Genomic DNA, 16707 nt, shown 5'->3' with positions numbered 1-16707 from the left:
TAAAACACGGTCAGAATCACTTGTTAATGCCTTTTCATGTATGCATTACAAGAAATTGGGTTTATTGTCAAGACAGGTAACTAATTTATGCGGTGTCCAACTGACTGGGGGCTCTGCAAATGTGCAAATTGTGCTTGGTTACAACTGACCTTCAATACAGTTCCAGTTAATTCGGAAATGTGAACCATGAAATCACACAAATACGATTACAGCAAGTTATTTATGGGTGATAGACGTGCCGATGACAGACCAGCAGCTATCAGGCAAAGGACAACCGTATTGAGGTTACGACAGTTGTTCATTATTTGGATTTACCAAACGCTAGCAGAACACGTTATTTACTAATTTGAATAAATCAGGGTATAACATTGTCCAACTAGCTGACTTTACACACTTTCAGCAAAAAAAATGTTGTTTAGTTAGCAAACTAGGCCGCAACATTCATAACAAACTAATCGGTACAATTTGGGAGACAGCTCGGTTGGCAGATCGATAACCTAGGTTAACTATCCAATCTGGTGGATCATTCACAAACTACACTCTACAACACTAGCTAATGTTACGCTATCCAGTGGCTAACCGAAGGCATGTACAACCCCCATCAAATTAGAAAACGCTAGCTAATATAATTGTTAACATTACGCGTTTACATTAAGGACATTAACGTTAGCTACCTATCCATCACGATCGCTTCAATTTGCTAACTAGTCTAAGGTTAACAAACCAACGTGAATGTCTCGTTTTACGTTTGTCTATATTTTAATTTGGCCTTCTATTTCAAACTTAAAATTTCGAAATAAAATCTACTCGACAATAGCTAGCTAGCTAGCGAAACATCTTTGGCTGCTAGTTGAGGAACTTAAGGCACTCTTAAAAATAGCCATGTTGGTCAGCCAAATGATAATACGAATTCCTGCTGAACATAGACTGTAGTTCTGTATTCTTGGCCTGCTTGTAGTAGCTATACGAGTTGTATCAACTGCTCTTTCAAGACCCTTCCGCATTTTCCTGCGGCTCTCAGGCTGTGACGTGTCGTGCTGACGGCGGGTTAGGCGCTGCCTGAGCTGGGGGCTGTTGCTCGTCAATGTGTATCAGTGGAGCTCCGCAAAACTCGGCCCCTCCCTCCCTGAGCTTCAGCGGCCCGCCCCACCAACACAAACTCCCGATTGAATTTTGCCCAAGTCTGGGGAAACCTGGACGGCCTGGGAAAGCGTCTGAAAGACAGAGGCCGTCCTTTAACGAACCGATATCTGGTGAGCTGTGCACATTTTTTCCGGCTTGATACAATCGCAAATTTCCACATATTACTCCGTCGTGTGATTCGTATTTCGTTTCGTTTTTATTTCTACGGTTATTAGAGATGCGAAAGGCGGGCTAGAACATTAGGCCTCTTTGTTTTTGCGGGCCCAGGCCGCGGGGAGGCCGCAAGGCCTTCGTGAAATGGGGAATTTCCTTGAGATGGGTGTATTAATTTTAAAAACGTTTGGTAGTTAACTAAGTGGAATGTTTTCGCTACGTAAAAATTCAAACCTTACTAAGAAAGTATGCAGCTAGTTAACTTAGTAGTATTTTGTTCTTACAATGACCATTATGGTTATATTAAGCAAGATGGCGCTTGTGCGTTTGTGAAGGCGCCTGTGTAACGTTAGCCATGTACCTAGGTACATAACGAGAGGAAGCAACATTAACGCCATTTTAAACGGAAATTTAGGTTGCCCAAAAATGGCTTACGCGCCGAGAAGTATTTTATAAAAGCTAACCGTTCGTTTCGGTGCTTTCGCTGTGTGGTGTGGGCGGGGGCAGGAATAATGAAAGGCACGTAACGTTAGCGAAAGGTAACTTAGCTATTGAGTACTAAGCCAATTGTCGCTTCCGTATGATAACGATCGCTTGCTTGCTATAGCTAGATGGCCAACATAAACGTTATCGTTACTTCGGTTAAAAAAGAAAGACATAATAGCGCTGCAGTACAAATGCACTAAGAGGAATTGGTTTTTTAAACGGATCGGACTTGGTTTTGAGTGGCAAAACTGCATTGGCTAACAGTAGTTAGATATTAACCTAACATTATTAAACGACACATTATTCTTGTTATTTCATGTTTCCATGCGTTGTAAAGCAGCATCGAATGGTAAAATCAGTTTTCTTGCCTTGTCCGTTTTTATTATTGCGAATGTTTGTTTATATTGCCTTATAATAACAAAACATTTAAATACGTTATATTATTATTAGTCCTAAGCAAATCAGGAAATATTCAGTGAGAATTTGGCCAATTAAGCTGTTTGAGTTGATTTTGAATAATTACAGTATACTGTCATGTCCATAGTTTTTGCTGGCTGCCATGCCTCTTTTGATGTGATTGGCTGCTTTGTTCGCACAGATGTGGTGTCAGGAGGATGGATGACGATGTGACAGGGCTGGCACTGCACTCTCAAGAGCCCAAGATCATATTCCACGGATCAGGTACCAGTCGTGTTCCATGTATAAATATCTACAAAAATAATTGTTTTCCATCTAAAAAGAGATCCATCTGTGAAATGTGACAAATTATGATTATCAGTCCATTCCCTAATATCATATTCAATCCATCCGGTACAAATCAAATGCCAATCTCAGTGTTTCATATATCATGGAATTCGAAAACAATTTTAATTTCCTGTGTAAAAAGAATAAACAAATTATTATAATCTGTGACAGATTATGGGAATTGTTTATTTCAGAGAGCATTCATACATGATTAGGACAATTTATGATCTCCTTTTATATGCAGAATTGGTGTGTCTGAGTGACAGACTTGATGGATAAACCAGACTTTAGGCTAAATCAGAGCACCATGTGCATGCAAATTTTGAGTTGGGCACGAACAAAGACTGGTAACAAGGCTCCTGGAAACAGTCTTGTTACTGTGGTGCCACAACTGCAGTCTACTGTTGTTGGAGAATTTGGGGTTAATTATGTAAAGAAAACAAGGAGCTGAAACAAAATAGCCGTTTCAGGGTTCCCACTGTTTAGAGTGGGTATGAAAGTGCTTGTATGTATTTTTCATGGTTTTGGAAAGTACTTGGCATTTCTCTTTGTTTATTTTTACAAATATGATTTTCCATAGCCATATATCACACGACAGAAATACACAAACATGGTTTCCTGTTGTATTGTCATGGGAGCTTTTCATCATAAGGAATTATTACAGTGGGTGTGCGTCTATTACAGTCTTTTCCGCATGCTTGTAACCATGAGATTTAAAAGGGTATTGTTTTGTTCAATAATCAGGGCATGTTACTATTTGCAGTAAAACGTAAACAGTTGTTTAGCCTACTGAGCTTTCGCATTTACAAATTCAGAATTTTAAATGCAAATAAGGATTGTTGCAAACTTATTTAACATTTTTCCATTGTTGTACCCAGGCATGCGGTTATTGCCCTTTGCTGGCAATTAAGCATCACAAAGGCACTTATTGTACAGAGACTTATACCTTACATGGCCAAAAGTATACGGACACTCCTTCTAATTAGTGGGTTCAGCTACACCCATTGCTAACAGGTGCATAAAATCATGCATGCAGCCATGCAATCTCCATAGACAGTAGACATTGACAGTAGAATCGGTTGTACTGAATAGCTCAGTGACTTTCAACGTGATGCTGTCATAGGATGCTACCTTTCCGACATGCATGCAATGACTGCTTGAAGTATGTGACCCATAAACATCACCAGGTGAGTATCTTCACTGGTGATGCTCTGCCAGGCCTGTACTGCAGCTATCTTTGGCTCCTGCTTGTTTCAGGGGCTAGTTGCCTTAAGTTTTCTCTTCAGCATATGAAACATATTTTTAGCTTGATTGAGATTGGGTGAATGACTTGGCCAGTCAAGAATTTTCCAGTTATTGGCTTTGAAAAGCTTTTTGCTTTAGCAGAATGTTTGAGATCATGGTCTTACTGTTGGATAAAGCACCGTCCAATGAGTTTGGACTCAATATCTTGATATTTTTAAGCTTTTTGCCTCATGTCTCATTGTCGGTGCATTATCTGAACAGAGTGATTTTCAATCACAATCATATACTTATATAAACAGCCGGCATTTGGGCAAACAGATGTGTACAACTTATGCATAACCTCTTTTAGGGCTTGACTCAATAAAACAATAACAGTGCTCAGACAAACCTATGCTGGCGCTAAATATTGTTCCAAAAAAACCCTGTGTGCAATACGAGTAACACCAAATGCAACATACAAATGCAATTGTCAGATGAAAACAAATTGTTGCACATTGGCACAATGACATAGAATAAAATAGTAAACAAAAATGATTCCCTGTACACACTATTTCTTTCAACAGATTGAAAATATTGGGTGGGGTCTGTGGGATACACATACAGAAGTATTGCAAACTGAATGAGCTAAAGCACTCACAACAAAATGCAAATTAACATAAAAATGGCTTATTTAAGTTCAAAGTAATTTTTCCTCGTGTACCCCCTTTTATGTTGGTGTGCATGGGTCCTGACTCTGTAAGGCAAACTTGTTCTCTGGCTGCTCGGCTGCTCTTGCAAGTTTTAGCCAGGAACACAAGTCTATCTAGTTTCTGGCTTGAGTGATGCTTGGTGACATGAGACAACTTTTTCAGACAGTAGTCTCTGGCACATCCCTGCCTGCCTCCTAAAGAATGATTCTGGGGGTTTTCTTCATTATGGTGAGAATTATTTGGTCATCAGCTGTAGAGGTCTTTCTTCGCCTACCATGCCCCTTTTGTGATTACTGAGCTCCCCAGTGCTCTCTTCTTAATCATATTAACTGTTTTGTCTTCTTATTTCTCAGCTTCATAATGGCTTCCGTGACCTATATTAGCACAACGCTGGTCCTCATGGTAACAAATGGCAATAACAGACTCCAAAGGCAATCAAAAGCATAGTATCAAGACTAGGTATTTTACTTTTTTTAACAAAATGTATAGAACATGTTTGCATCTTAAGTCGTTTGTAAAGCACCATTTTGTTTAATGTGTGCTTCTTGTGCTTGTAATGGACACATCTCAGTGCAAACGTGGCATACGACTTTGCTGCAATTGATGCACAAAGCTAGACTATATAAAGATGCAATTAAAAATGAGAACGACAAAGAATGAATGTGTTTATGAATATGCGTGCTTATGTTACAGAATTTTGCCATGCTCCAGGCAGACTAGAACAGACCGAAACCCACTGCCTGTGCTAGCTGTGTAGGTCCATTCCATCATCATATACGGCAGAGTTAGCTAAGGTAGCTAACTTTGCTGTATATGACGACAAAGTGGGAATTTTTGCTATTGTATGTCAGTTGAGCATTTTAGCATACTTGTGGCAGCTTGACTGGTATGAATGCTGCAATTGCTGTGTTTTTGAAAGAGACATGATTCCAACAGTCTGCAATACAGTGTCTCAAGGCTACTGACATACCTAGCCAGAGCAAAATATCTACTAGATGTTTTGTTGGTGCATTAGCCTTTGTTTGTTAGTGCATTAACATTTGTTGGTATATTTGTTGGATGAGGTTAGCACACCCAAAAGCGTTCTCTTCCTAGCTAACTAGTTTCTATATTATAGCTCAGTCGCTAGTAACATGTGGCTAACATTTAATCGTGTGCTGAAAGATTACCAACGGCTAACTTACTACTTAGCTAAGGTCCATTTATTAGTGAAGTTAGCTTAGTTGGCTATCGATAGCCAGAGACCTTGTTTAGTTATGGAACTTACCATACCTTGATTGTTTTGTCATTGATTTTAAAAAAGTGAATAAAAAATGATATCATTTTGACTTGAAATAAAGTGGAAGTATGTTCTGGAACATAAGTGAAAGAGGGTCCACTACCATTTATGGACAAAAAGTATGGTTCCAAGGTTCCAGTCTCTGACAGTGTTCACCACAGGCTGTATCCAGAGTCCGGCTGAACTAGGCTTGCCTGGTCTGGTTTTGGATGTTTGTGTATATAAAAACCGTTGGTTTCTGGTTCAGTTTTGATGAACAGAAGGGTGACTCTTTCTCTGTCTGTCTCTCATGTCATGTAGATGAGGGGGATGCCCGGGGGGAAGAGATTCTGGTGGAGCTGCAGGAGACGGTCTTTGTGTCAGAGGTGGATGGGGAGGAAGTAGCAGTGCATGGCTTCAACCCAGAGGAGCTGGTGATCCAGGACGCCATCGAGGACGTGGTCGCCGAATACGTGCAGTGCACTGATGAGGAGGAGGTCGCCATAGAGACCTGTGTGATGTCACTGGAAGGAGCAGAGGAAGGGCTGCAGGTAGACGTGGTCCCTGAGGAGGTGCTTGTGGCAGACTGCCCTGCCCACGGCGAGCTTGACCATGAGCAAGACCAAGAAACCTGCGAGGACTACCTGATGATCTCTCGTGAGTTCCCTCCTTTCCTCTCTTTCATCCCCTCTTCCCTTTGTCTCACAATGTCACTAAATGTGTGTAGCAGTTCCATTAAGCACCAGTTGATGGTACTACAGATATATATTGTGTATTACCATGGCTTGCTTTCTCCTGCATTGTTTATTTATTAGTCGGTTTTATCTTTATTTATCTTCTAAATTATTAGAAGATGAAGTATGCCATATTATTTTATGTCCAAAAAGGTTGCATAAAGTAAACTGCACAGGAAATGTGCTAGATTTTATGCTCAAAAATGTGAGAACTATATTCTTTCAGTCTAATTACTCAGAATTTAAAAAAATGTTTTGAAATTTTTCAATTTTGCCTTTACTTAACCAGGTTGGTCAACTGAGTTCTCTTCTGCAGTGATAACCTGGGGAATCAAAGAGGGTAGAAATGCATCAGATTTTGTAGCCAGCGATTAGGTGGCCAGATGTAGAGAGCCAGTTTCCTGGAAATTTGACCAGGATACCAGGGTTAACATCTTTCAAAAATTGGCAACCGTGAAGAAGGACCTCAGTTTATCGTCTCATCCAAAGGACAGCGCTGTGCCGGGTCAGTTGATTTTTTAAATTTAGTCCAGGGGGAAGAGTGCCCCCTACTGGCTCACCAACACCTCTTCTACCAACAACTTTGTATTCCCCGGAAGTTGCCTGTCCAAGTACTAACCAAGCCCTGACCTGCTTAGCTTAGGCGCTTGATACGGGTATAGGGTGGTATGGGTGCTATGGGCTCCTTTCAGTATGTGTAACTGGAGTCCATTTCAGGAGTGATGATGTGTGCCCCTCACAGGATTGGCTAGCTAAACTCTCAGTATTTCTCCCACTTCCTCCTTCTTCCCAGTTGATGAGCCAGATAAGATGGTACAGAGCGATGAGGCGGAAATGACTGCAGAAGGAGGTGTCGATGACCAGGGGAAGGAGGAGGACGGTCAGGAGGTTATCAAGGTGTACATCTTTAAGGCCGACTCGGGGGAGGAGGACTTAGGTAAGGAGCTTTTTTGGCTCAGTGAGAGAGATAGACATTTTGGACCAATGAGAGGGGAGAGTCTGAGGGAACCCTTTAGAGAGGCACACCCCTTCTCATGACTACTGTACAGACCTGGGTCAAATACGTATTTGTTTTGGATTCACATACTTTTCTGTGCTCTGTTGATTGGTGTAATTGAGCCTGCAATTATGACCTGAAGCCGGGGTTTGCACTTTTTGAGAGTAGTTCATTGATTTCAATACACCAGATAAGATCAGTAAAGCGTAGAAAAGTAGTTGAATCCAAAACAAATACGTATTTGACCCAGGTCTGCTACTGCAGCTGAAGACTCCGCTCTCCATATGCATTGTGCTAGGTAAATGTGCTTGGTACAATATACCCTGTGCAGTAAATCTGGCAAGATGCACAGTTTGATCCACAGAGTGCTTAACAGATGGGAATTGTCTGATATATGCAGGAGGCACTGTGGACATCAGTGAGAGTGTGATGGAGTGTGAGCAGGGTGTGGGCCTGGCGGACAGCTCGGCGCGATCCCTCAGGGAGAAGAGGGTGTACATGTCTGTGAGTGAAGCACGTCCGCACCAGGATGACCTCGGTGAGTCATTCAATCTCATGAAAAGAGAGACGGGAATGAATGCATGTTTCAGAGTTTCATTGACACATTGATAGAGATATCTGTCTCTGTTCAATAAGATACATAACATACCAGTTTCGGCCTCTAGTTCATGACCTTGCTGTTTTACACAATGACCACTTTATGTGTGAAGAAATACTTCCTGATGTCTGTGTGGAATTTTCCATTTATGCCCCCTAGTTCTATTTACAGAACTCAACTTGAAGAATCTCCTGTAGTTTACTTTGGTAATCCCTTTTATGAATTTAAAAGTCTCAATCAAATCACCCCTAAGTCTGTTTTTACGAAACTTGAAGAGGTTAAGTATCTTAAATCTTTCCTCATTACTTTTATCTTTCATACTAGGAACCAGTTTAGTTGCCCTTCTGGAACCTTTTCCACAGCCTCTATATTTTTCTTGTAGTATGGTCCCTAGAACTGCACACAGTAATAGTGTGGTCATATAAGCATAACTTCCTTGGATTTATACTGAACTCAATACATTTGGCTGTATATCCCATAATTCTGTTGGGCTTTTTTTTTACTGCTTCAGCACAATGCCTGGAACCTGAAGGCTTTTATAAACTATTACTCCCAAATCTTTTTCAAGTTGAGAAATTTTGTTCCTCCCATAAAGCATTCCTGGCTCATGTTTTTATTTACCACCGGTATAACTACATTTAGCTATATTAAATTTCATTTGCCAGGTTTCCACCCACTTCTGGATTCTGAGCAGTGAATCTCCATATGGTTTTCTTTCTCTAATAATAGAGGTGTAAATACAAATATGTGTGGAACAATATTGCTATAAAGATTTAGTATGATGTTGTAATTAAGCCATAAGGCACAAAAGGCAGCATTATGTCATCAGCTAACTGTGTTCTTACTGCCATGTCTAGTTTTCCAAGCCCTGGGAAAACCCTGGTTCATGAGGGAGGGTGTCGGGTGTGCTTAAGCGGTGTGTGTTTGCACAGGTGTGGCGAAGATCGCAGACGAGGTGTACATGGAGGTTGTGGTTGGGGGGGAGGATGCGGTGGCACAAGACCGTTCCTACGACAACACTGCTCTCAACAAGGACTTCATGCCTATGGCCTGGGCTGCTGCCTATGGTCAGTACTGTGAGCTCGCACACACACACTCGCTCGCACGCTTGCCCTCAGTGTTGGTCAGTGATAAGTGCCTTTGCTCAGCAGGAGTGGATGAGAGTGAGGGGTGCGAGAATCGGAACGGAGCGGCCAGCGCCCTGCTGCACATCGATGAATCTGGCGCTGAGTCCGGCAGCGTCAACAAGACCAACAAGCAGCGCAGCAAGAGACGGGCTGAGCCCTGCCAAATACAGACAGGTGCGCAACCGATGAGGACCGATCTGAACTCTGTACAAGAGGCGTTGTATAAACTGGAACTAAGTTTAACTATTTCTTTTCCCCATCTTCTCCACCCCTTTTTCCCTCCTTTTCCTTCTGTCTCCCCCCTCCATCTCTCATTCTGACTTACTCCTACTCCCCATTCTCTCCCCAGCAATCATCATCGGGCCGTATGGACAGCCACTGACTGTCTACCCTTGCGTTCTCTGTGGCAAGAAGTTCAAGTCGCGGGGCTTCCTGAAGCGCCACACCAGGAACCAACACCAGGAGGTGCTGAACAGGAAGAAGTACCAGTGCACCGACTGCGACTTCACCACCAACAAGAAGGCCAGCCTGCACAACCACATGGAGGTGCACACGCAGAGCAGCAAGGCCCCGCTTGAGTGCGAGGACTGCGGCAAGGAGTTCCACCAGCAGGCGGCGCTCTACTCCCACCAGCTGCAGCAGTGCAGCTCGAAGAGCCAGGTCACGCCGCCCGCCAACAAGATGCATAAGTGCAAGTTCTGCGACTATGAGACGGCTGAGCAAGGCCTGCTCAACCGCCACCTGCTGGCGGTCCACAGCAAGAACTTCCCGCACATCTGTGTGGAGTGCGGCAAGGGCTTCCGGCACCCCTCCGAGCTGAAGAAGCACATGCGCACGCACACGGGCGAGAAGCCCTACTGCTGCCTCTACTGCGACTACAAGTCGGCGGACTCCTCCAACCTCAAGACCCACGTGAAGACCAAGCACAGCAAGGAGATGCCCTTCAAGTGTGAGCGCTGCTTCCAGACCTTCCCGGAGGCCGAGGAGCTGCAGCAGCACGCCCTGACGCACGACGAGGCCAAGACCCACCAATGCGTCCACTGCGAGCACAAGAGCTCCAATTCCAGCGACCTGAAGCGCCACGTCATCTCGGTGCACACCAAGGACTACCCGCACAAGTGCGCCGTCTGCGGCAAGGGCTTCCACCGGCCGTCCGAGCTGAAGAAGCACTCCGCCTCGCACCGCGCCTCGCACCCGGCCCCGCACAACCCCAAGAAGCTCCACCAGTGCCGCCACTGCAGCTTCAAGATCGCCGACCCCTTCGTGCTCAGCCGCCACATCCTGTCTGTCCACACCAAGGAGCCGCCGGCTTTCACGGACAAGAGCGTCAAGAAGCCCTTCACGGCGGCGCCCGCGACGGGGACTAAGAAGGGCGTGTCTAAAGGCGGGGCCAAAGCCCACCGCGAAAGGCGGGTGTACCAGTGCCAGTACTGTGACTATAGCACGGGTGACGCTTCAGGCTTCAAGCGCCATGTCATCTCGATCCACACTAAGGACTACCCCCACCGCTGCCAGTTCTGCACCAAGGGCTTCCGCCGGCCCTCCGAGAAGAACCAGCACATCATGCGGCACCACAAGGACCTGGTACAGACGGAGTGATCGCACTGGAGCCTCTGCCCAAAACACTGACCACACACATCCATCACACTAGCGTTAGCACACCTGCGGCATGAGTGTGGCCTCCATAAGAGGCCTCACCTGTGGACTTGCAGTGCCCAGCCCTTGCTACGTGCGTGCGTGTATGCATGCGAGCGAGCGTGTTGGGACGCCAGGTGCATGGCTACAGTGGGATCGTGTCCGCGGAACACCAGGTCAGGATCCCTGGGCGTTCTCTTAACGTTGAATCATCATTATGAATTCTGTCTTCCTGATTGTTATGTGTTATTTGCAGTATACATTTTTTGCAAGAAAAGTAAAATTGTACAACGAATAAGGCTTATGGAGTCGAGAGGAATCGCCCTCTATGGTCTTGCACTTTAGCTATGTGGCCTCCGGGTGGGAGTGTATATGGCAGGATATACCAGTGTCTGGGTTCCATTCTGGTGTTCGCGAGTGGCTTTTTGTTTAGGATGCGGAGTACATTTAGTCATTTCATTTCGCAGGCTGCAAATCGGTGTCAAATATATTGAGCAATATGTTTTCAAGGAGGTAATTATAAAGGAACGTTATTAGTGAACTGGTTCCTGTGTTTGTTTTTCATCGCCACAAATTGTGCATCACAAAGTTGTAACCATGAAGGCCCTTATGTGGGCAAAAAAGTATAATTTGCAATAAGAAATGTAAATTACCATTGGATACTTCCATGAGGACACACCAGGTGGCTTTCAGATCTACTTTCAGATCACAAATTATTAAACTAGATTTGCTTCAGATCTCTCCAATTTGGAATCAGCAGTTGAACTATGTCCTCGGATCTCCTCTATGCCATCCATATCTGTACAGGTAGCACTGCAGCCTAATCGCATGTGGCCCTCCTGTATACTTGACCACAAGCTAAATTACTGTTTTCCACACTACAACTTGCACAATAGCACAGTACGTGAGCTGATGCCGACTGGGGAAGAGACACAGCAATACTTCATGACAACTGGTAGTCAATGGGTGTTTGGCAAGTATCTGGGGGTGGGTGCATACGCAGTAGTAACCTGAGCTGATTCTAGGCCCACCCTACCCTAGCAGGACAAATATTTTTCTGGCTGTGAAGCTCTTGGTTGTAATGGGCTACTGATATGGCCCAGGGTTGTGTCTATTATGTTGGCTATTTTTGTGACTAGTACCTTTACCCACAGAGCCACTGCAAAGCCTTTTCTTAAAAAATGGCTCGCTAAAGGAACAACATACACAGTGTGAAAATTTGTTTTTGGAAACCCAATTGCTTGTAAAAGACTTACCGATTTATAACAACTGACTACAGAGCTGTTAGAAATACATCATTGAGGCAAGGAAATTCTCTTCTGTGGAAGTTTTGAAAGTTTATCTTTACCTGTGATTTTCTGCAGCTTTGCAGAAATTATTTCTTTTTTTCCAGCGAACAGTCTTTTATCACCTTTTCCAAGGGCCCTGAACATTTTTGTCCACCCATTTTTACAGAAGCTGTTTGATGTCACATGTTCACCACAGTTGTCCCTTTTTCTCACCATTTCAGTTTTTAATTTTTTTTTGTAAAATACCACAGTATGCCAGATCACTTGGCAGCCTGATGGTAATGATTATTGGTTAATAAGTGGGGTAAGGCAATCACGTTTGTTGCAGGCTACCTCGCACCGAGTTGGTTACTTTCCTGGAAGTGGACGGATCAATTTCCCAGCATGAACTTTGAGTTACATTAAGGCTTTGCCGTAATCCTCAACCACAATGGATGAGTGAGTACTGTATGTTGCTTTTAGGTTTGTTGCACGCTTTGATCCAAGCCAACCTTTTATACGTCACGGCATACTATTTAAAGTGTATTGGCCCATTATATTCGAACTAGGTACGAAAGCCACCATGGAACTGTCCTTCTGTCAACTGAAGTACAGCAGTGTGTACTGCACAGGGTTTCACAATTTTGCTAATAGACTGCAAATTTATAATTTATCTTAACACTCATTGCAGTGAAATGGACTAATTCATTTCTGGTGTTTAATTCCTTTTGTATTGTTCTGGGCACATGGCTCTGTGAAGCTGAGAGTTGGTGTCTGTGTGTGTGACAGCCTTGTGTGTGTATGAGATAAGAGGTAATCATTTTGGATCCTTAGGGGTAGGAGGCAATGAGCCTGCATTCACTGTAGGGGCTGCCCCTCCCCCTCCGGGCCTGTTTATCTGGCAAACCTCTCTATGTGACCTGGTGCTAATTTTAGTTGATGGAAACCTCTTCTGTTGATATTATAACTTGGAATTTTTTAATGGAAAAAAAAAAATGTATTCTATACATTTCAGAGATGTAGACTCAGCAGGCAAAGACAGTTGTTGGTGTTGGTTCTTCGTCAGGTGAGTGTAGAGCGTGAACCTCTGGGATTAGTTTTTAATATGTTGTACAGCATGTCAGTGTTGCGTATGTGTGCGTGCTCCTAATACTGCTCCTCTCAATCCACTCCCAACACGTTTGTCATCATCAGCATTCCCAACATGCACTTCTTCTGACTTCACAATGACACCCACCAGACCTCCTTAGATCTGCTCTGTGCTCAATTGGACTATGAGCACTGATTTGCAAAATGTATGCAGTTATAGTATAATAGGCTGCAATACTGTATATATCTCTGGAGAAGCCACTCTGAGAGTTTGCATATCTGTGGTACCATAGACATTCACAGCAGAGATGAAACCTGCTGAACTGTTTATTGCCCCTCCTTTAAAAAAAATGTAATTGGTCAGGGCAGGTATTGGTCTCATATGCTGGTGTTATTGGTCAGTGCAGGTGTAAATCAGGCACTTACTCAGAACTGTATCTCGGTTTTGAAAACGCTTCTCCCATGTGATCCTTGAGTTTTTTTAATTGTATTTATTTTACTATTGTTGAATGTTCTATTGTATAGTTCAGTGTAACTAGGATTATATAATGTTTAAATTATGGTTTTGTACACAGATCTTAAAAATAAATCTGTTGATGTATACATTTGACAACAAAAACCAAGAAATGTGTATTGTAATAGGTGTAACCTGACATATTTGTAAAGAAAAGATAATAAAAAGCAGATTATTTTTCCTGGATGAATGTTTGTCTGACTTGGGCACAGTATTGTGACCATGGGGCTAATGACTCGGACTAAAGTAGAAAGTTAAATAGGCTTTATTGGTGATACAGTTGGGGGAAAATGATAGTGATGAGTAAGGAAAAAGGGGGGTGCTTCCTGCGAGCTTGTGGATCGAGTTGTCTGGCCAGTAGTATAGCGGCAGGTCGCTATGAGGACAGGTGTAATGCACTGAAGTCTCCAGTCAAAGCCATGCGGCGAATAAGATTCAAAGTGAAGAATGTAAACCACTTGGGAGTGGATGGGGCAGCTGCTTTCCTTTCAGGCAACAGGGCATTCATCTGCAAATGGGGCAGTTGAACAGGGTCAGGTGAGTGTTGTTCCTGTACATATAAAGGGAGCTTACGTATTGGAGAGAAAAGGCATAGAGTGGTTTGCGGGACCGTACCATTTTTCGGAAGGATGGCAATGTTCTCCGGCAGGATTCCAGTCTCCAGGGAGAACTGTGTGAACTTCTGCAGCGCCTCCGGGCTGAGATGTTTTCTCCTAGCTGAAACCATGACAGGTGGATCAGACTAGAATCACAACAGAGGACTCTGTGGCATGACACACATGCTTTTCATGGGTGGAGCTCAGGTATGTTTTCCTGGTGGGAGAGAAGAGTTCCTACCGTACAGCTTGTTCAGCACAGTGGATACCCCCGCCTTGGTATTGATAATGTGGACCAGGGCATATTCGTCGTATTTCACATCCACCACTCGCATGTCATTGTCCTTACCCCGGCCTTGGACAAAAATAAACAGTTAAACCAACACAAATGCAATGTTGTATGATTAAAATTTTTAAAAATTGTAGGGCTGGGACCACGTCAATTTATCGATAATTATAAAAATCGATAAGCAAGATCTTTTTTTCATGCATGAACAAACGTTCTGCTCTTAAATCACTTATCCTAACACTATGCATCAGTTCATGACAATGCAGTTCTGGAACCATCACCGCAAATGAACACGGCTACCTGTCAATTCCGAAAGGGTGAGTAATTAAGACAGATTATAAACAAATTCAGGCTCTGTCTGAAAAACAGGAAGGTGAATCCAAGTTTCTTTCAGAACCAAACACGATACATAGTCGTGGAAATGACCGGGACTTTTTTTTAGAAAAGTGACTACACAGAAAGCAATTTTGTCATGCTGTCTGAGTTAATGTTTGATATAAACATAATACAAATAACGAAACTGATTTCTCATCGAGTCTGTTAAAATAACAGTTTTCCATGGCGCACTTTAAAATAAAGAAATGCTCATCGAGGTGAACTTTGAGTGGTCGTTGACGAGCTATTTAAAACAGCTATTTTTTTTACAGTCTCTGATTTAAAATAGCTAGTCTTGCACCACGAGCAACGCTGACAGCTTAACTGAATACTTTAACCGAACATGTTATTATTTCAAGGAGATTTCCTCTCTAGTTAGTTTTACGTGTTTAGTTGTGACTAATGCTTCACCATTTCATTTGTTTCTGCGGTAGTCATGAAACTTCTTCAGCAGAAACGAGGCTGTTTGATTTCTCCTCGAGTCAGTAACGAGTTCTATTCGTGTTCCGAACACTTTACCTGCCGGTAGTTTTCGCTGCATTTAATAATCCTTTAACTGAACAGGATATTGTTTTTATTTATAATTAATTTCTTCTAGTTTCACGTGTTTAGTCGTGGTGACTAATGTCCGTGGCGCAAATGAAAAAGGATGTGAATGTATTTGAACATTGAACTGTTGAATGCCTTTTCAATTAAAATAATAATGAAAACTTAAATATTTAGGGATAATGTCGTCCCAGCCAGAAATATTAAGTAGCCACAGTTTTGTGGAACCTCATACTCCTGCCCTTGAGATGTTAGGGCCAGTTCAGGGGTCTATCAATAGGTAAGGTATTCTGGACTTACGTTGGCTGTGAATGGTGAATTTCCCAGGGATGTCAGTTCTCTTTGCCAAGTCAGTCATCTTCCAGCAGGAGCCATCAGATCTGGTGAAAATGCAAGTCTCAGCATGTCTTTTCAAATGGGTAATACTATCCTAACTGGCAGGGACAAACCTACAGAGGCCCTGCTAGTGAGATGAATTGCCATATGTGTGTGTATATATATATATACAGTTAATATAAATTGCTGTGTCAGTCTACCATATGCAATGATAGAATAATTAATGGACCCATACTCACTTCAGGCTTGAGTAGAAGATGTCAAGGTCACCCTCTGCGGTTGGCATCAAGAGGGCGGTCCCCATCTTCATGTCAGCCTTTCTAAACCACTGGGCATTGGTGGCAAAGCCAATCAAATACCACTTCCCTGAAATCTGGAACATATGACAGAAGAATTGCATTGGATTCAATAACTGCAGTAAACATTCATACTTTTTATGCTAATGGTCCTCAAATTGTGTGGTATGTCCATTCCTTTATGTGCTTTCAAAGTGTTCAATCGGTGTCATCTCAATCTAAGAGAATGTGGACCTCACCGCTTGCAGACTGAAATCCTTCTGAGGCATGACATCAGCATTGGTGGCCAGGATGCAGACCAGGGCCCCCAGTATTCTCAGTAATGTGACAGTCATGGTAACGGCAGTGTGGATTCTCTCTAAAGCCAGCAGGATTTTGGTAGAATGATGAGGATTAGCCCTCTCTCCTATATATAGCCACACCAGGACATTGGGTAAAAATCCCCCCCCCCCTTTTTTCAAAAAAGGGAGTTTGAAAAGAAAAACGCCATTCAGAAACACAACGTGTTATCATGAAATAAAATCATGTTATTGTGAAGGATGCATCAGACCCTGCCTTCAAATTTAGCCCAAATAAGACTCCTTAGAAG

General features: G+C 43.1%; 2 protein-coding genes across 4 annotated transcripts; one reads left to right on the top strand and one right to left on the bottom strand.

The window, feature by feature from the left end:
* Window positions 1-426: 426 nt before the first annotated feature.
* LOC135263097 (zinc finger X-chromosomal protein) lies at window positions 427-13866 on the top strand. 3 transcript variants are annotated; one of them, XM_064350713.1, is made up of 8 exons: window positions 427-1253; window positions 2381-2463; window positions 6040-6375; window positions 7246-7389; window positions 7850-7987; window positions 8980-9114; window positions 9199-9348; window positions 9524-13866. In XM_064350713.1, the coding sequence occupies exons 2-8, from the start codon at window positions 2397-2399 to the stop codon at window positions 10771-10773; spliced, it is 2220 nt and encodes a 739-aa protein (XP_064206783.1). In that variant the 5' UTR covers window positions 427-1253; window positions 2381-2396; the 3' UTR covers window positions 10774-13866. The 3 variants fall into 3 exon arrangements, with proteins under 3 accessions (XP_064206783.1, XP_064206785.1, XP_064206786.1); XM_064350715.1 differs by lacking the exon at window positions 427-1253 and adding an exon at window positions 1490-1835; XM_064350716.1 differs by lacking the exons at window positions 427-1253; window positions 2381-2463 and adding an exon at window positions 4814-4919.
* Window positions 13867-13929: 63 nt separating this feature from the next.
* Window positions 13930-16514, bottom strand: zgc:153704 (Lipocalin-like). The gene is made up of 6 exons (XM_064350737.1): window positions 16358-16514; window positions 16062-16195; window positions 15787-15866; window positions 14518-14631; window positions 14296-14397; window positions 13930-14188 (listed from the first exon to the last, which is right to left on the bottom strand). Exons 1-6 carry the CDS (start codon window positions 16451-16453, stop codon window positions 14169-14171), a joined length of 546 nt encoding a protein of 181 aa, XP_064206807.1. The 5' UTR covers window positions 16454-16514; the 3' UTR covers window positions 13930-14168.
* Window positions 16515-16707: the final 193 nt, after the last annotated feature.

This window comes from Anguilla rostrata, chromosome 9 (assembly GCF_018555375.3).
Source record: "Anguilla rostrata isolate EN2019 chromosome 9, ASM1855537v3, whole genome shotgun sequence".
Lineage (NCBI taxonomy): Eukaryota > Metazoa > Chordata > Actinopteri > Anguilliformes > Anguillidae > Anguilla > Anguilla rostrata.
The sequence above is the reverse complement of the archived record's forward strand: the minus strand, read 5'-3'. Positions and strand labels throughout refer to the sequence as shown.

What these genes read in the sequence shown, in the direction of transcription:
- zgc:153704 (XM_064350737.1), bottom strand. Translation starts at nt 16,453, where the DNA reads ATGACTGTCACATTACTGAGAATACTGGGGGCCCTGGTCTGCATCCTG. An exon ending in TGTGCTGAACAAGCTGTACG is followed by an intron (nt 14,398 to 14,517) that starts GTAGGAACTCTT and finishes TCATGGTTTCAG; the next exon opens with CTAGGAGAAAACATCTCAGC. An exon ending in TGCCATCCTTCCGAAAAATG is followed by an intron (nt 14,189 to 14,295) that starts GTACGGTCCCGC and finishes CCCCATTTGCAG; the next exon opens with ATGAATGCCCTGTTGCCTGA.
- LOC135263097 (XM_064350713.1), top strand. Translation starts at nt 2,397, where the DNA reads ATGGATGACGATGTGACAGGGCTGGCACTGCACTCTCAAGAGCCCAAG. An exon ending in TCCGCACCAGGATGACCTCG is followed by an intron (nt 7,988 to 8,979) that starts GTGAGTCATTCA and finishes GTGTTTGCACAG; the next exon opens with GTGTGGCGAAGATCGCAGAC. An exon ending in GGCCTGGGCTGCTGCCTATG is followed by an intron (nt 9,115 to 9,198) that starts GTCAGTACTGTG and finishes TTTGCTCAGCAG; the next exon opens with GAGTGGATGAGAGTGAGGGG.